The sequence below is a fragment of the Scatophagus argus genome, chromosome 21, assembly GCF_020382885.2.
Source record: "Scatophagus argus isolate fScaArg1 chromosome 21, fScaArg1.pri, whole genome shotgun sequence".
In the NCBI taxonomy this organism is placed as follows: domain Eukaryota; kingdom Metazoa; phylum Chordata; class Actinopteri; family Scatophagidae; genus Scatophagus; species Scatophagus argus.
In genome coordinates, this window is record NC_058513.1 from 8,232,933 (window position 1) to 8,251,864 (window position 18,932).

The 18,932-nt window shown below is 41.5% G+C and overlaps 2 protein-coding genes across 4 annotated transcripts; both read right to left on the reverse strand.

Annotated features, from left to right (window-relative positions):
• Positions 1-1,508: 1,508 nt before the first annotated feature.
• On the reverse strand, positions 1,509-5,196 carry LOC124053289 (gap junction delta-3 protein-like). The gene is made up of 2 exons (XM_046378358.1): positions 5,070-5,196; positions 1,509-4,530 (listed from the first exon to the last, which is right to left on the reverse strand). The coding sequence occupies exon 2, from the start codon at positions 4,332-4,334 to the stop codon at positions 3,465-3,467; it is 870 nt and encodes a 289-aa protein (XP_046234314.1). The 5' UTR covers positions 4,335-4,530; positions 5,070-5,196; the 3' UTR covers positions 1,509-3,464.
• A 791-nt stretch (positions 5,197-5,987) lies between these two features.
• On the reverse strand, positions 5,988-18,698 carry top2a (DNA topoisomerase II alpha). 3 transcript variants are annotated; one of them, XM_046377676.1, is made up of 35 exons: positions 18,495-18,698; positions 17,490-17,639; positions 17,189-17,279; positions 16,979-17,042; positions 16,373-16,518; positions 16,008-16,105; positions 15,704-15,916; positions 15,149-15,322; positions 14,692-14,793; positions 14,431-14,568; positions 14,198-14,336; positions 13,926-14,083; positions 13,582-13,707; positions 13,204-13,314; positions 12,871-12,976; positions 12,618-12,727; positions 12,420-12,512; positions 12,219-12,333; positions 11,987-12,108; positions 11,511-11,659; positions 11,145-11,376; positions 10,907-11,041; positions 10,548-10,748; positions 10,214-10,409; positions 9,945-10,036; positions 9,713-9,859; positions 9,531-9,614; positions 9,200-9,406; positions 8,944-9,064; positions 8,023-8,187; positions 7,489-7,669; positions 7,350-7,405; positions 7,142-7,261; positions 6,645-6,877; positions 5,988-6,554 (listed from the first exon to the last, which is right to left on the reverse strand). In XM_046377676.1, exons 1-35 carry the CDS (start codon positions 18,510-18,512, stop codon positions 6,405-6,407), a joined length of 4,743 nt encoding a protein of 1,580 aa, XP_046233632.1. In that variant the 5' UTR covers positions 18,513-18,698; the 3' UTR covers positions 5,988-6,404. The 3 variants fall into 3 exon arrangements, with proteins under 3 accessions (XP_046233632.1, XP_046233630.1, XP_046233631.1); XM_046377674.1 differs by having other exon boundaries at positions 5,993-6,554; positions 8,023-8,190; positions 18,495-18,696; XM_046377675.1 differs by having other exon boundaries at positions 5,994-6,554; positions 8,023-8,190; positions 17,490-17,636; positions 18,495-18,695.
• Between the last annotated feature and the right edge of the window lie 234 nt (positions 18,699-18,932).

Sequence of the window (18,932 nt, forward strand, 5' to 3'; positions counted from 1 at the left end):
AGAAAGAAAGTGACTCCAGAGACACAAGTGGAGCTGTCAGTCAGCCAGGTGTGTACTGAGAGAGTCTCCGTGGGGGAGGACTGGGGACACAGGTAGAGCTAAGGGAGTCCCTTAAGTGTCTCATTCAAGGTAGAGGGAGAATGGAGGAAGAGGAGGAGAAAGGGGAGGAGGGTGGTGGTGTGGGTGCAGAGAAAAATGTTATCACTTCCATCTCCTCCTCTGTGTTGGTGTGAAGGGAGTCACTGAAAACAGATGACCTACATTTTCTCTGAGACAGACTGCAGCAGCGACGCCTCCCCAGATTCAGAAAAAGACAGAGTGAAGTATGGAAAGGCACAGAAAGAGAGAGAGAAAAAAGATAGAGTCTGAAGAGGAGGTATAGAAAGGCAGAAACAGGCTCACTTCCAGTTTGACTAGGCGGACATGAAAAAGGTAGAGACGCAGCCAGACAAAAGGAAAGAAGGAAAGTTTTGACGGTAATCCTCTTCGACTTTTCCTTCCTTCCCTCTTGAGTGGTTATATAAAACACATCTAGAATTCTGTTCTATGCACATCAAAGAGCCTGCACCGCTTTGCAATCTGCATATATGATGCGTCCAGGGAACAGCAGGAGTATGTGTGTATGTGTGTGTGTGTGTGTGTGTGTGTGTGTGTGTGTGAGGAATATCTGAGTCAAAAATAAGCTTCTTTGGAGAATATTTAGATTATGCCATGTTCAGATGAGCCACTTGCATCTGCGACTGCTTAAGTCTTCAAAGGACAATCACATTTACTTCATCCGAGTGCGTTCTCACTGCAAATGCAGCAGTGATCAGTAAAAACAAAGAACTAGTTGATTCAGTTGACACGGAGCCCTAAGCCTGTTTGTTTATGAGGGAGTGGCTGAGGGAGACATTATAATGATTTAGTACAAACTGAGGAATTAGCCACAATGTCAGGCAGTGGAGAAAAAAAAACAAACAAACTGGTGACTGGAAAATGTGGATGCTGTCACTGAAATAATGTGGCTGCAAATGAAGTCATCTTACTGAAGATAGGAGCTTCTTGATTTATGATTTACTGCTCCGCTGCTGCCACCTACTGTTGACAAAAGGCACTTAAAAGAAGGCGAAAGCGATGTGCTGCTTTCACCAAGATTGTTTTCGCCAGATGCGGTGCTTCCAGAACATATTCTTACATAGAACATATCCAGAAAAGAAATTTGTTGTGTTTTCTTTGGACTTTCACATTACTGTGTGGAAGATCAAATTCCTGAAATTAATGCCAGCAAAACCTTTCTCTGGTTTTTACATTGAGAAAATGAATATCGTTCATTATGACATAAATTTTGTTATTTTATGCAGGCATCAATATATGACTAAAAAAATGTCAAATGATATCCCCTGATGTGTGATTAAGAAAATCAGTAAAACATTAAAACCTGTCTTGGGGTCCTCTTACAGACATGTTATAAGCGTATAAAAAATTCTCTGCTTTAAGTCATCATTTTTTATCTCAAGAACCAGTGAATATGCAAATGTTTTTTTAATTTCAAAAGTTGGATCTTTCAACACAAAGGTGTATCAGACAGCAACTGGCCTCACAGTGAAGATTTAACATGATCACAGAGAATTTTTCCCATTCAGCTGATTAATGAGACAACAGCCTTCTAGTGTCAAACTCTGCTTTAAAATCTGTGAAACATTTTGGATGGGAGGGGAACTTGAATATTCTCCAGGTGAAAAGTGATAATATATTAATTAAGAGCAGAGTGACCGCACAGCGTAATTCCTGCAGAGAAGAGTAAAAGTGAAACTGAGTGAAACCAATAGCATGATCTACATCTGTTGATGATGATGTGTCACTTATCTCTTATTGTACTTGTTCTAGCTGTACACTAAATTGAGGGATTGTTAACCGATGTGAAATGACTCGGTGTACCGGGGCTGGGTACTGTTGATTTAGCTGACAAATGATAAGCTATTTTAATTAATTGTACTTGAACAGCAAACATGTTAAAAATGGAAAAATAAAATGGAATTTTCTACATGCAGAAAGAATAAAGCTTCAGAAATATGTGCAGTTTTTTTTTTAATTCATGATCATGTGGAAGACACATGAAGCAGAAGGAAAACCAGCAAAACCAGCTCCTTCTGTGAGAAACAGTCTCTGTTCACGCGATCACATTCAAGTTAAAGTTGTTAGACATTTAAAAAGACATTTACTTTAAATCAGCACTTCATCCTACCAAGTCATGGCCACAGTGTGACGCATATTCAATGACATGTTCATGTTATATAATGGGATTTAGTATTAAGTAACATACAGCTTATAAGTCATAGCTAATGACTTTATAACTGGTTACCATTTGCTAATGATTAACATGTCAGTTAAAAGCCATTGATAGGAACAACTTTTGGATTCCAAAATTGAAAAAAATGCTCTCTATTCAGGAAGAATGCAGAAAGAAATGCCATTAGTAAAAACTAAATAAAGTTTGGTCCCTATCCTCTGCATTTCTTTTCAGTCAAGTCAACCAAAGGGATTTGGAAGGACATTGTCCTTACTAAGATTTTAAGCAGCTCCCTGTGCTTACGGGTTTCCCTCACCATCAAAACATTAGGTTAATGCTCCAGTTGGTGCCGTTGATCCCGGGACTGGCTTATGAAGTCTTCTCAACTATCTATTTATCATTAACAGAGCCGTTAGTTAAGCCTCCAGCAAGGCCTTAGGGGTACATTATTAACAAGTGTTGCTGAACATCTTAAACAAGGACAGCGTTGTAATGTTGTTGCCTTGATAAATGTAGATCCCATTGTTAAAGACACTGAGGATCTTTGCACATCAGTGTGTAAATATGCCTCAAAATAGAATCCAATTCATATCAGAGGAAGATGGTTTTCTCTCTAAATATCGCAAAAAGCAAATAGCTTGATATTTGTGGAAATACACTTTGCTTTCATGTTGACAAGATTGATTTCACTTTCATATCTGTTCAGTGAATCCAAAGCAGTGCTGAGCTTCTCTAACTCTGAACAAGCAAACAAATATTTCCCACACTATTTCTCAAAGAGAAAAATCTGCAATCTATTGACATACAGCAGACGTGGCCACTGGAACAACACAAGACTGTTTCATGGTGGATGTTTCCTTTAAGAATTGTTTCGGATGCTCAAATGAAAAAAATCAATCAGTGCATCACATGTAATCCACAGGCGGTTTCCCTCAGGAATTATTTGTGGTTTGTAATGATTCATCAGCCAAAACAAGGCAATAATGCATCTGCCTTATCAAAGCCATCAGTCTTGTTTTGCCTTTGCTCATTTCCTGACTGTCTCCCAAGAATTTCCGAATTTCTGAAGACTCCTATCTTTTTTTTTCTTTTGTGTGTGTGTGTGTGTGTGGGTTAGTACACAGCAATTAGTAATATCATTCATAACTTTTAGATGAAAAGAAGGGACCAGCATGTTGGCATCAAGGTGCTCTCACACCATGAGTGTCCTCTTGCTCACATATCTGACGCCCTTGTTCTTGTTGCCGACGCTGGAGACCTTCCTACTTGCGCTGCTCCTCACTGATCCTCTCTTCGGTGTCACGATGCTGGATGCATTTTCTGGCACAGTCTTTTCTCGGTATTTCTCCTCTTCCTCTGCTTCCTCTTGCTTAATGTTGTGGAGGTTCTCGCAGACGCAGTGAGTGCGCTCCAGTCTGGTGTCCCCCCGTTCTGAGCAGAACCACTTCACGGAGCCGTAGAGAAGCTCAGCACAGCTGGAGATGGCTGCTATCACACCTACAATGAAGTAGAAGCAGAGGAAGATGGTTTTCTCTGCAGGGCGGGAGGTGAAGCAGTCCACCGTGTAGGGGCAAGGAAAGCGGCTGCAGGGGAACTGGGCCTCCACCTTGAAGCCGTACAGCAGCCACTGGCCTACGAGAAAGCCAACTTCTGCCACTATGCGAAAGGCTACGGTGACAATATAAAGCCTCCTTAAATGGAGATCCACTTTGTTGTCCTGGCTGTAAGTTCGGTTGAATTTAGAGCAGGTTGTCTTCTTGCTACTGTGATGCATAGCATACACAAGGAAAACCAGGGAAGGTGTAGCGATGAGAACGATGTGAAACACCCAAAATCTGTACTGGGAGATAGGAAAGGCCATGTCGTAGCACACCTGTTTGCAGCCCGGCTGGAGGGTGTTGCAGGCAAACTCCTCTTGCTCATCGTCGAACAGGTCACTGGCTACAGTTCCCAGAATCAGTATCCTAAAAACAAGCATGATCAAGAGCCAGAAACGTCCAAGCATCGGTGAGTGCGTCTGGAGGCTGTCGAAGAGACCGCCAAGGAAACCCCATTCTCCCATGATTGCAGCACTGTCAGCACGATAACTTCTTAAAAGTGTGGAGATCTATCCTCCTGTCTGTCTTAAAGGAAATGGTGTAAAAAAGAAACTAAAATGTATTTTATTATCTCCGATGCATGACTGTAAGACTAAAGTGTAGATCAAAGGTCCAGGGTTTATGCACCTAAAGCTGTGACAGGGTTCATATTCCAATAACCTGAAACAAAAAGTAACATGATAACACCACCTGCAGTAACCGTAATTAAAGCATATGATACAATGAGTAAAACAACATCCCTGGCATTGATTAAACCTATCTTCCTTTTCTTGTTAAACATATGATCTTGCTACATAAAAACCCTTGCTATAACATAAATTCATATCCAGTTATCAGGAAGATTGGTCAGTATATTTATATCAAACATAAAATGGCAGATGTTGGTTCTTCTACACACATTTGCACTTCATTGTAACGGCACACCACTATGAATACAGCCTCTATCAGGCTACAAGCTGCTACTTGTGGAAGTGTACCGGCTGGTTGAGCATCTCGCCGGTGTCACATCCAATTCTGTGACCCATCAGATTTTGTAAGCCAGGTACTGTAGGACCCCGTACTGCCTAACCATAAATCCATTTTCAGATCACTCAATATGATGGGTCATAGAATCCGGTCTGAACTTCAGACACAACATTTCAGGCAAGCCAACGGCAGCAAGATGTCAAAATAGGTTCAGCCCGAGGCATTTCATTTACCTGTTGCAGAGCCATGTGAAACCAAGTGTTTGTCTTCTTTCAGGCTGTTATGTTCTCAAAGAAATCAAAGAAGGATTTAAACAAATAAAAAAAGCTCACGTCCATACCAGCTCACCCTCCATGTGGCATGAGACTGAGGTCTACTGGGGCTTATAATTGAGAGGGCGGCAACAGTTTAGGAAATTCCTGCTACGTCCTAATCTGCACCCATCAGGAGTCCCAGACAGAAGTGATGTTTTGACAAGAAAGGCAAACTCTTGATGAGCATTTCAAAGAGCTTCCTAAATGACAGGAAGGATCTGTTCTGAGCTGGACTACTAGTTTTCCTGGTCACAGGGGGGCAACATGAGAACATGCAACTTACATAATCACCCTATGATTAATTGTACATGCAGTGTGATTCATTCAGTAAGCACTTAAATTCGTCTGATCATCACTGAGTCAGTTTAATGTTTTCTTGTAAGCAATAAAAGTGTTGATTGCTTCACAGTGACTTTATGACTGAATTGTTTCAGTACTGCGTCCAGTAGACCACATTCATTCATCCATTATAAGCTACTCATTCAGGACATTTATACTTTACACTTATGCGCAGTTCAAGTTTTTTTTTTCAAGTTTATTGATATGTTATGGCTTTGATTTTGCTGTTTTTCAATCCTCCTTGCTGCTGTGATATTGCAATGTTACAAATATGGTACTAAAAAACTATAAATTCTTCATCTTCAACTTCAATTTCAACTTTCAACAAACACAACCTTAACTTATGAATGAAAACAGTTTTAAAAAGCTTATTTGTCTAAATAAATGTTAATTTCCCCAAGCCATTAATCCAGTTTCCCCTCCCTAAAACATTCCTACTGAGAACCTCACTTGCACAGCTGGACAAAAACAATGACACGTTTCACTAAACATTAGCCCTTAGAGCAATCCAGTCATGCAACTAACAATTGCAAAATACACTGAACTACCAGTACAAACAGGTTAATTTTATTTTTCAACATATAAAATGAACAGCCATTGAAATATTTACAAGACAAGACAAGACAAGTAGATTACAAAAGACATTTTAAAAAAGCCTCAGATATTTTAAAACTAGACTTAAACACAGATATTAATAGGGTCAAAGCACCAGATGCATATGAACTTTTTAGCTTTCTTCTCCACTTGTCAGGATAAGAAACTTTCCTACAATCAATCAGGTTTTTAAAAACTGCAGGTCCATTCAAGCCACAAGTGTGTCAAGCAATAAAATCAAAAGCACATTTAATGACAAGGCACAAACTGTGTGCATAACCTAATAAAGAACAGAGTTGACAGCGTCTTACAGAAAATCATTTAAAAGTCTTCATCTGAGTCTGAGTCTACGTTGTAGGTCACAGCTTTCCGGGCACGTGAGGGCTTGTCCCGTGGTGCCACCACTATGGGAGACGCGTCTTCCTGGTCTGAAACCTGGAAGCTTTCATCGTCAAACCACTTCTTGGTTTTCTGTAAAATAAATAAGATAAAAATGAAATATTCAGTTATAGAAACATGTCCATAATGAGGCCTCAGAGTGATAGCTGAAGTGAAACAGACCTTGCTGCCTGCAGTTGTTTTGGCCTTCAGGCGTGACATGAGGTTGTCCGAGCTGCTATCAGAGTCGTCACTGTCAGCCTGTTTTCTTTTAAAAACGGGCTTTGCTTTTGCAACCGGAGCTTTGGCTTCACCCTCGGAGTCACTGGAGTCAAATGAAGGCATCTTTTTGGCAGCCGTGTTCGATGAAGGTTTGGGCTTAGAAAAAACATCCATGATGGACGGCTGCTTTTCACCTGTGAGAAAAGATCAGGAAAAACAGACCATACTGACCATACAGACTGGAGAAGAATGCATTTGATGTTTTTTGTTTTCCTTTAGCCATCATGCAGTTTAATTTGTGCTCACAAAAAATATGAGCTGCATGCGTACGACTGGTACAATTTGATATAAATGGAAAAGCAGCACCATCACATTTTACAAACTTTAACCATGAATCTGCTTTTCATTCAGTGTGACATGTAAAGCTTGCTCGCAATCAGGCGAACCCGTTTACATACCTGCAGCTTTCTTCTTGGACGCAGCTGGTTTCTTGGCAGCAGGGGCTTTCTTAGGCGCAGCCTCTTTGGTTTTACGTTGAACTGGAGCCTTAGGCGCAGGTACCTGATCATCCGAGGGAGCTGCAGAGCACCGCAGAGAGCAAATGATTAAACCCCAGACACTTCTCAAGCTCATCACACAAGTGTGGCATAAAAAAAAAACACTTACAGCTTGACTTGCTTTCAGCTTGTTTTACTGTCGTTTTGCTCTTTGCCACTTTCTTCCTGCAGAGAAATGATGAGATTTGATTTAAGGTAAATAAAAGGTATGAAAATGTCAAGGAAGTTTTACACATGACGATACTGACGTGGGTTGTGGAGCTTTGGGAGGTGGGGCTGGAGAGTCCACATCGCTGTCAGCCATGGTGTTGGGCTCTGGGGCAAAGCTGGTATCATCATCACTGATAAGAGCTTTCCGTTTGGGAGCATCCTTCTTCCCCCAGTCATCAAATTCATCCTCACTGTCAGACATGCTGTACTTCACCGCACCTTCAGAAATAAGCCACAGAACAGTTTGATTGAGCAGAGCTTCCATGTATTTAAAGAAAATTTTGAATGAGTAGTTTGTTTGATTAGTCATCTTACAAAATAGATAACTAATTGCACGTCTGTTACTAAGGTCAGTTTGGGGTGAGCTGAGATAAGAGCTAATTAGCCTCAGGAAATGCGTTTAATCAGCGTTTTAATTCAAAATCCAAAACACTGGAGTGATTACATATTGTCCGACAGTGTGGGAAACAAAGTGTTTCTCAGAGGAGGACAATAGATGGGAAACAACCATGGATACATCTGTCTAACTGTGAGCGATGACTGCAGTCAGGGTCAGGGTCTAACCAAATCACCTTTTGTTTTGCGCTCAACGCGCTCTCTGGGGGCGGCCACTTCTTCTGCGTCTATTTCACTGTCAGCAGACTGGCCCTCAGACTCATCATCCGTCCACGGATTCTTCTTGGGCTTCTTGGCGAGAGGCTTGAACTGGAGAGTGCTCTGCTTGCTGGTCTTTGATCCTGCTGCAGGTGAGTACATCTCTCAGACAGCGTTCATAAAAATGCAATGAAGCCTCATTCACCAGGTCTACATACCATATTTAAAAAAAGAGAGGCAATCTGTAATAATTTACTGTAACCCAATGCTGATGTTGATATTAAAGGTTTTGTTATTTTTATTGTGAATGCTCTAATATTCCAGGCAACTGAACGGACTACTGAGGGAACAAAAGGTGCAGCTGTCGATAAAGGGCTTCAGACAGAGCCTACTGCTGCAGATCTGTCATGATGCTGTTTGACATGTAAGCAAACCATAACATAGACGGCATCCTCATAATCTTGCCACAGCATAGCAGTCTGTTACTATTCTACAAACATGCAGCAATAAACTTGTTGCTGGCTCAAACAGTTTGACGTGTCAGCTTTGCTGCTATACAAGTCATAAATTGCAGGTGGATGTAATAAACACAGTTTATGATATGCTGGCTCATATCCTATCCCTGAAGTATTTATATAACAAGGATTAAAAGCTTGAAATGGATAAACAAAATCTCAGGTTTCGCTTTCAAAATACAGTGAGGGTTGTGGAAGGAGGTAGTTTTGATCATGACTGAGGGTAAAAAGTTCCACTGAGTTCAAAATAATTTTTTACCGAACTTTTTTAATTTGTTTGAGTGAAATGTACGCCACAGAAATGACAGTAACACGAATCAAAAAACTAAAGATCAAGCCAAATCGATTAATGCAACATGTTGTTACCATAGCAGCCACTCTCACCTTTTTCCTTTGCCTGGGTTTTAGTTTTCTTGCTCAGTCGTGCAGCCAAGCCAATCTCCTCACTTGGCTCTGCGTTCTCTGCATCTTCTCCAAACTCCATCTTCATCACTACATTTTCACTCTGCAATGACAGAAATGAGGTCAAGCAAAACGTTAATGTTCATTTGGGGAGTGTGCTGTATGATCCAAATTAGCAGCAATCGTATATTTCTTTGTCCAGAATGATTCATTTGAATTTGAAAAAAAAAAGACGTGCCTTGATTTTCCTGCCTCTCTTGCCTTCTCCTTTCTTAATATCAGCCTTCCTGTTAGCTTCAGCCTTCATGGTGCTGGTAACACGGGGGATAACGCGGCGACCCTGTGGCGTGGGCAGAGTCTCCTGCTTTACCTTCACCACTTTGCCTTTTCCAGCCCCCTTTTTAACTGGCATCATGGCATTCTCCTTTTCTTTTGTCTCAAAGACCTGAGCACAGGAAAGAACAAGGTCAGAAGATTTTCCACAAGGCTGACAGCCATCCGAGCCTCTAGCTGAGCATATTTCTACAATATGGTAAAATAGAAAAAGTACAACAGGTGTAAACAGATACCTCCAGTTCCTCAGAGAAAGCAGCAAGGTCTTCCTTCCACAGGTCTTCTGGAGTCTTCCTCTTCAGGGTGTTCAACTCTGTCATCTACAGAACAGCAGTTGGGTCAAAAATTGACAAGTCTGCATGGGAAAGAACAATTTAAATTTTGAATTAAATTCTGAACGCATAGCTGAACATCACACCTTAGCATCTCTCTGTTTGCACAGCTCCTCTTTCTTCTCTTTGGTCAAGAACCACATGGGCATGCTCAGCAGATAGTTGTAGTCTGGACCACTGGTGTCCTCTTTCTCAGCTTCTTCCTCCTCTTCCTCCTCCATCTGCTCCTCATTCTACAAGAATGAACACAGACGTGCTATTTTACACGGGAGGAGGATGATTATTTAGTATTTATCATTAATTAGAGAAGTGTCCTACCTTCTCTTGAGCCAGTTTCCACGCCTTGACTGGGTCTGAGTCATAGCCCATCTGCTGCAGCATGCGAATCAGTTCCTTCTTTGGCTTGTTCTCTACAAATTAGATGGCCAGTTTGAACATTTTTCAAGGAAAATCAAAACAGGGTCAAAATCAAGGTTCAAGGTTCACTGCTAGCAGGCAGAAAGGATTTTATTTTTCTTGGGTGCATGTCCCTCAAATGAAATTGCAGCAGCATGTGCTTTAAACAAAAAATGTAATAACCTACTAACCAATGACCAAGGTGCCCTGGATTTTCTCCAGGATGAAGCGTGCCTGGTTGGTGAGTTTAGCGCTCTCTGCCCCCAGCATGCCGGCCAGCCAATCCTTTCTCAGCACATAGTACTTCATCCTCAACTCGAAGAAGTCCTTGAGAATATCCTGCACTGACTCGTACTTCTTCAGACTGCCCACATGGTCAAACAGAACCTTAAACAAGGAAAATCGGTTGAAACTTTTTAGATTTTTTTTCCCCTTTTTTGCAGATTTTAAAGTTAGGTACAAGCAGACTTGATTCATCCTGTCAAAATGAACATTACATGTATGCATATGTGTAGCAGCCATTACCATGGAGTTGCAGGTGAGGGGGCTCTGGAGTTTGAAGACTTTGTGGAGGCCGGCAGCCTCTGCCTCCCGCAGCTTCTCTTCTGCCATCTTGACCACAAAGCGCACGGTGGTATCGGTATGGTATTCCTTGAAGTCTGTGATCAGAGCAGGGACCTTCTCTGTACCGTTCAGCATTGGTTCCAGCACGTTCTCCTTGTAGGTCTGGACCACAGAGAGTAAGGTGTAGAGAAATAATAAAAATGGCCTCATAAGTACTTAAATTACTTGTATTGGAGTTTATGCTGCAGACAGCATCAACATACTCAATGGAACATCCTGAATACATCCTTAAGCAAAAGGACAAAGCTTCAGTGACTGACCTGTGTCCAGGATTTGACTGGCAATTCAGAGATCTCAATGGTGGTGGAATCAATGATGGCCACCTCTCCACTGTTCATGAACTGGTTGTCCATCACCTGCTCAATTGTGCCTCTGAAGCCTTTGTAGCTTGGGAGCTATGAGAGAGAGAAAAAAAAGCAACCTCGTCATCTGATTTGTACATCAGAAGACACAAGATAGCCATCTCAGAAAGCAACAACGACCGTTCTTCGTCCTCACCATGGGCAGAGGCTCGTCACCATTGAGCATGCGGTGGATGTTGCTGATGATCTCTCGGATGTCATAGTTGGGGATCTTGCTGGCCCAACCTGTGCCGATACCTTCGGCACCATTCACCAGCACAGTGGGGATGATGGGCATGTACCACTCGGGCTCTACACGCTGGTTGTCATCGTAGTTGTACTTGAGCAGGTTGTCATCCACAGGTGGGAAAACAAGGCGGGCAAGAGAGCTGGAAGAACAGACAGTTGGAAGAATCTGGGCATTAATCACTGGCTTTGTAAACCATGAAATCATCTCCTTCGACACTCACCAATGCGTGCAGGAGATTGCAGATTATTTGTAGTTTGTAAGGAGGCTGCTGACCTGAGCATGGTGAAGATGTATCGAGGGCTGGCAGAGTCTTTGCCACCATGCAGCCTGGTTCCAAACTGGCCAAGAGGCTGCAGCAGGTTCAAGTTGTTGCTTCCCACAAAGTTTTGGGCCAAACCAACAATAGTCATCATGAGAGAGGCCTGAAAAAAAAAAGAAAAGAATTGAGGAGTTTTAAAACTGCTAAAACTGCTCACCCGAAAAATGATATACAATGTGCAATAGTGAAATACAATCCAAGATAATTTAAAAATAAATTAATTCATTAAAATAACAAACTGAAGAAAGCATCAACTACTGACTTTGTCTTCATAAGAATGATGCAAATGGCAGTAAAATTTAAAATCCAAAGCATATTCTAAACACTGAAAGCAGAAAGAGAGCCTTTTTTCAAGTTTATGCAAAAAACAACCTTCAGCACTGTAAACATATTTGGTAAATCAGCTCTTTCAACAGTAATCTCCTCTCACCTCTCCATGGTGGTAGGCTGACATCTCAGCCACCGAGCCAGCCAACTGGGCCACCTTCACCTCCCGCTTGTCATTCCGTTTGAAGCAACAGAACAGCACCTTCCTCTGGCCTGGTTTCAGACCTGACATACACCCCAGATGCAGATGCACATTAGACCACTTTCGCACCTAACAAGAAGTGTTTCTTAGAAGCTACAATTATGTTCTTGGTGACCATAATCACTTCACGCACCATCCACCAGGCAGGGGATTGACCTCTCATTGTCAGAGTTGGAGAAAAGCACCAGCTCCTTGTTGACAAAGTCGTTGTAGGAGAGGAACTTGGTGGACTGACCGTACAGGTAATCCTGGAGAGAGATCAAAGACACAGTGAAACTTAACAGAAATGAGCATTAAAGCACATGATTCAGTTCATTAGCTGTTGGGGGGTTACCTCAGGGAGGTTGTGCTCTCTGCGTTGGCGCCTGTTGACCATGAAGTTGGTCAGCCACTCTTTTCGCTCTTCCACTTTCTTCTTGCTAAAGGCCTGGACGCAAAAAAGAGACAGAAAAGTGTCAGTTAAATTTGACATGATCTTCCCAGCAGTGCAAATCACTCGAGGGATGAGACAAATAGCTGGGTAAGATCTTACAAGGGTGATAGCTTCATCGTCTTCGGGCCCGGAGTACTTGAACGGGATACGGTGTCTCTGCATGTCAGAGAAGTACTCCTTGGCTTCCTGAGATGTGCTGGTTCCCAAACCTGGATGGATGAAGACCACAAAAGAAGAGAACATATTAATACAGGATTGTAACGACACACAAGACTGCAACCATGACACTAAACCTGGTATGAAGGGATGCTTACTTGTCATTTTTACTACCACACAGGGGTTTATAACAAACCTTTGTAGTATTTGATTTTCCAAGATTTGTAGTTGGGCTGGCTTTCTTTCCATGCATTGAACTCAGGGATGCTGTAGAAAGACAGCTGAGTCTTCTTGTAAGATGCCTAAAGAGGGGGTTAGGGAATCATAAAAAGTGTGAGTTTTATATAAAAGGTGGGACTGTTATTAAAGAGCAATAGCAGCTTTCCTATAAAAATTAAAAAGACTTCACTTCAGAGTGATCTGAGGTTTAAACACCAGATGGCAGTGTTATTGCAAATTCCAGTGGACTGCTCAGACAGATTGGACCTCTGTCAAGATTAGAAATGAGTTTCAGTATGAGACTGCATACCTTAATGATTGGGGTGATGAACTCTTCCAGGAAGTTGTGGCGCAGCAACGACGGCCAGTTATGATGGATAAAATTGATCAGCAGGCCCTTAATGTGGGAGCCATCTTGATCCTGTTGCAATCACAAGAATACAACAGAGTCTGGTCATACTAATGCAAGTTCATCTGTAAAACTAGAAATATAAAAAAACAGTTAAACTTGCACATGTGGCAGTGCACCAGTAATGATGTGAGTGATAACCTTTAAAAAAGCAGAGTTTATAAGGAGCTGTATGAAAGCACAAAACAGCAACAAAAAATAAGCCTAAAATTGTGAATACAAATTCATACACATTAAAATGAAAGCAAGACACATTCTAAGATGAAACTGCTGGTCCACCTGATCTGTCATGATCATGATCTTGCCGTAACGCAGACTCTTGAGGGATTCTGGGTCGCTGTAGTTCTTCTTGTACTGAAGGCCAAGGATCTTAATGATGTTGTTGATTTCAGCGTTCTCCATAATCTGATGAGGAAGATCAAGCAATTCTCATCTCTCATGCAGATGATGCTAAATATGGATTTCGCTGATTGAAGCCATCTGAGATACTGTTCATGTACAAGTGTCCATATCAGATAAATGCAGCTAATTTATTATCCTCTTGTCACTACAGAGACTAAAGCATCTACAGAACCATGCAGCTGCCATGTAATGACTATGAACAAAATGCCGTTGGGCCTAACCTGTTTGATTGAGGCCTCCCGCACATTGAGCATTTTTCCTCTGAGAGGGAAGACGCCATAGCGGTCCCTGCCAACCACTCCCAGCCCAGACACAGCAAGCGTCTTGGCTGAGTCTCCCTCAGTAAGGATCAGTGTACAGCCGATGGAGTTCTTCCCACCTGCCAGACAACACGATTCCAACAAGATGATGTCAGCTCATATGCTTTCTCATGAGGTTGGACTGCATAAGAAAAAAAAACCCCTCAAACAAATAAGAGTGTGGAATACAATACCGGCATCATTGGCATCATCCAGTTTTGGCACCCCCTTGATTTTTGTGTGTTTAACTGCTGAACATTTCTTGTTGAGCTGGGACTGAGCCTTGAACCTCACCCAGTTCATGACACTTTCCACAATCCCTGAGGATGTAGCCTGCAGAGATCAGGAAATTAAGGAGAATTAGTGAAAACCAGATGATTACACTATTGAGGGAAAGACTGCAATGCCAGTGGTTTTTCATTAGCACCTGTTTAATGAACTTATCACTGAGAGCACAAGTGGAACCAAAGGTCTTCTGCTGCAGTGTCATGTTCTCTTTGGTTTGAGAATCAAAGGTAGGATTCTCAATCAGGCAGTTGACAAACAGCCACATGTGGTTCTTCACCTGGAGAGGAGTGGAGCATATTCACTCATGGGTTTTGCTAACAGAGAATATTTAGACAGCTCTGTTACTCAAGCAATTAAGACAATAATTCAATCACAGTTCCAGTTGTGAGGTTACAATTACCTGGAAAGGTTTGACGGCCACCCCAGCTTTATTCTTCTTCTTCACCACTTCAATGAGCTTGCTCACCACCTGGTCAGCCACATAGTCGATGTGCCTTCCTCCCTGAGGTCCAGGGGGCAAACATAAGATCCCATTTACAGAATAAATGTCATATGTCTTAATCACAGTGACACAAAGTGGCTGGGAGAGCAGCCAAACATGTACTTAGCTGCCAAAGGAACCTGGCTTACTACTTCAGTCTGCCTTAAAGGCTTCTTAGCTGCTCTAAGATGGAAATTTAAACAGAGCTGAAAAATTAAGATTAAAATTAGCATCGGAGGTCAGTATTCCAAAACACCACTTACAAAAAGTAACTCGTTTGGCATGGAGGTCACAACCCACACGAAATCACTCAGTTAATCATAGTGTAAATACATAATACATGCACAACAAAAAACCTAAAAGACTGCGACGTTACCTTGGTCGTAGCAATACTGTTGACAAAGCTGACTTGCTGGAAACCTTTCTCACTCATGGTGAGGCAGACTTCCCAACGTTCATTGACAACCTCATGGACCACGGTGAGAGTATTGCCAGTCTCGTCCACTTTGTCCTTCACATACATGTCCACATAGCTACGGAAACCTGTAACCTGGAGTAGAAGAGCATCTGTCTTAGTCTTATTGTCTTAATCACAAGATTTACCCTACAGGCTCATGCAATTAATAGGAAAAATTAAAAATAATAACAAAAGGAAAGAAAGTATAAAAGGAATGATGAGGTTATTCTTGTTTGTATCATTTAAAAACCATCTATGTAGCTATGGATGAAGTCCGTGAAAGATCTCTTCACATTTTTTTCGTTGATTGGTTTGGTTTGATTTCTAATTATTTTGTAGTTTGAACTTAATGACATCTGAAAGGACAATTCAAAGCCATTTCTAATTTAATAAGAAATATCTGACAGATAGGTGGCTGGCAAAAAACAGCAGGAAGAAAGCAAGTAACAGAAGTGAAACAGAATGGTAACTTACTGGCAGCCTCTTGCCATTGAAGAACACACGGACACCTTTGGATGATCCAGCAACGTCGTAGGCCCTCCTGGTCATGAGAGCCACTGTGTCTTTGTCCAGGATGCTCATTTTAAACTTGGCCAGGTCTGGCCTAAAGGTGATGCAAGTATATTCCTCTCCGTCAAATGGTTTGATGCTACTATCTCCTGCCCTGCCCATATTGTCATACCAAGTCTGTGGAAAGCATGGACATACTTGTAAAATTACATTTTTTTTTTGTAACAATAGTGACAAAAGACAAAATTTGGTTTAGCCTCCCTCCTACCTGCTTGAATGTTTTCTTTGAGTCTTTACAGGCAGTCTCTACTGTAAACTTTGTGCTAAAGATGTTACAAAGTTTAGCACCATATCCATTGCGTCCACCTAAAGAACAAGTAATGGTGTGAAGACGTGGATTAGAATACTAGAAAAGTAATGGTCAGCTTATTAAACACCAAACAGGGCATGTTTGTACAAAGCCCAACACATGGCTTAAAGTTACATTCCTGTTCAACCTGGGTCTTGGATTCATAATTTGCCATTGCCCTTATGATGATTTTGTTTTTTTGTTTTTGGAATCAGGGGATGTGTGAACTCTGATCTTATAATGAGTACAGTCTAAGTTACTCATTTTCTGATAATTAAACTCACCAGTGACTTTCTTCTGGTCATCATCGTAGTTACTGGAGGTGAGGAGCTGCCCGAAGATGAGAGCAGGCACATAGACCTTCTCCACCTTGTGTTCCACCACTGGAATACCCTTCCCATTATTCCATACACTGATGATATTGTTCTCACTGAAATGAAAAACAAACAAACACATTTCATCGTGTTGAACTGGGGCTATTTGAAAAGTGTCAAGCAAAAAGTAGGATTAGAACATATTTCAAGACCTTAACTGTTTGAGGTAAATGGATGGATGCACTTGTGTTTATATGGCAGTTTACCGTTCTCCTCACAGTGCACTTGACACATTCACACACTGATGGCAGAAGCTGTCATGTAAAGTGCTGACCCACTCATCAGTGATACACTACTTCCTATCCAAAGTCTCCCATGATATATTTTTTCCCATCTTACTTCACATACACTCACACCAACTGCAGATGCACAAGCACAGAGAGCAAGTTTGGGTTTTTACTATCTTGTCCAAGGATGCTTCAATATTCAGTTGGAGCAGGGGATCAAACCACTGGCTTTAAGATTAGTGGATGACCTGCCTCACCTTTTGCTTGGGCAATATCAAATATTACTCACACATCAATGTTGACTTTGATGCAGGACATGCTCTTATCCCTCTGCTTGTTGTCAGCTGCATTTACTGTAGGGAGAAAAAGAAAAATGAATACATAAAATAAATTTGCTTCAGCGTAGTATGCCGGCCATATGGGGGGGGGGGGGGGGGGTCATCATTTTGTTTATTTATTTACATCATATACCAGCTAACACTAGGAGCCAATTACTCACCAAGGATCTCATCAAAAATCTTGTAAAGCCCAGGCACAAACGTTACATCACGGCAGTTCAGTCCAACATCCTCATCATACACCCACATTTGCTAAGAAAATAAAGTCATTAGTGACTACAGATTTATGCATAAATTTGTACAATATGAACCATCAACGCCATTACCCAAATGCCACCCTGCAACTAGAACACAGTTCCTATGAAAATATGTAAAATAGTCCACCCTCCCACAGGACTTTAATCAATAAATGTTCATTAGAGAAGCCATAAATTTCAAAGACACTGCTGTTTGACTTCTTACTTGGGTGACAGGCTCTACGGAGCCTATGTAGGAGTCCGGTCGAAGCAAAATGTGCTCCAGCTGTGTTTTCTTCTGATAGATTCTCTCCACCGACAGCCGCTTCGGATCTTTCTTCGTCTTTTGCACCAGCTTGTTTTCAAAGGAGGTCTGCTGAAAATGACACAAGGTTGTCTTTTGTGAAAATATTGAAACACTTGTTCAAACAGCTTCAGACCGTTGTAGTTACTTGAATCGTGAGTTTTTAAAGTAGACACAACTAATCTTTAGACAATTTGCTGAACGCAAAAATCCCATTTCTCCTGAAAATTTGAAAATACCAGGGCACAAAACAACCACTTGCAGATCCTGGGATGTGATTCAGACTGATTCTAAAGGACACTTAGGGGCAGATGTCTGAAACAGGGCTTACTGGTTGCAGCCACTACACTGACAAATCAGCACTACCTCTGCTTCGAATTTAAACACCGCTGACAAATATAATCAAAAATAATTATATCCCATTTCCCCGGCGTCATACAGCGTTAATACAGCATTAGTTAATCTGTTCATTTCAAACTGATGCTACATGAATGCACCATAGTATTGCGTGTGCAAAGCCATGGGACGGATAACGCTATTTAGCATAAACATTGGTACAGAAAGAGATGTCAAGTTAGCATTCACGTTATCTTACTAGCCAAATGTTTTACATGGACCATAACACTGACATGGTTTCTAAAAACTGTTCTAGCCTACATCACGTATGATGTTGTGCCATGTGTCGGGGGGTGAGGGGGGTCGTTAGGTGACTAATAGGGGAACATCTAACCTTGCTGTATAACGCATTTTTGCGTTCCAACACCAAGCACCATCTCGTTAAATATTGACGACGATGAATAATGTTGTAGAAAACTATATTAGCTAGCTAACTTAAACTGCTGCTAAGTTTAACCGTAACCAACGCTAACACTAGTAGCTGGTTAAGCTATCTACAAAAACTAAACATCGAAGTGACAATACATTTACCTTCAGTGGTTCAGCCATTCTTCCTTTTTTATTACCAAACCCTGGTGCTTTGAATAACTTCCACACTACAGTTATTACTAACGCTAGCTAACTAACTCCCAGATATCGCCTAATAATAACTGCTGCCTGGCTGAACTAAAACGTATAGCCGCTAAGTAACTACGAATTTGAAAATTCAAAACTTCAGGGAAACCTCTCGCGCTAGTTATATTGACCAATCACAAGAAGAGCTGTTTGACGTTTCCCTCCAATGGAGAACTTAAAACCGATTTTTATCAAGTAGACAACCAATCACCGACAGTTAAGGAGGAATGAGCCCGCCCAAGTTATGTCTGACGGCCAATCAGGTTCTCAACATAGAAAAGAATAGGATAATTTCCTTGCTCGAAAATATATTTACAGAATGGGTAATAGTAGTTAATTTTTCATTGACACATC

What these genes read in the sequence shown, in the direction of transcription:
- LOC124053289 (XM_046378358.1), bottom strand. Translation starts at nt 4,334, where the DNA reads ATGGGAGAATGGGGTTTCCTTGGCGGTCTCTTCGACAGCCTCCAGACG.
- top2a (XM_046377674.1), bottom strand. An exon ending in ATCAAAGTCAACATTGATGT is followed by an intron (nt 16,519 to 16,978) that starts GTGAGTAATATT and finishes TTTTCATTTCAG; the next exon opens with TGAGAACAATATCATCAGTG. An exon ending in AATCCCCTGCCTGGTGGATG is followed by an intron (nt 12,109 to 12,218) that starts GTGCGTGAAGTG and finishes GGTGTATGTCAG; the next exon opens with GTCTGAAACCAGGCCAGAGG.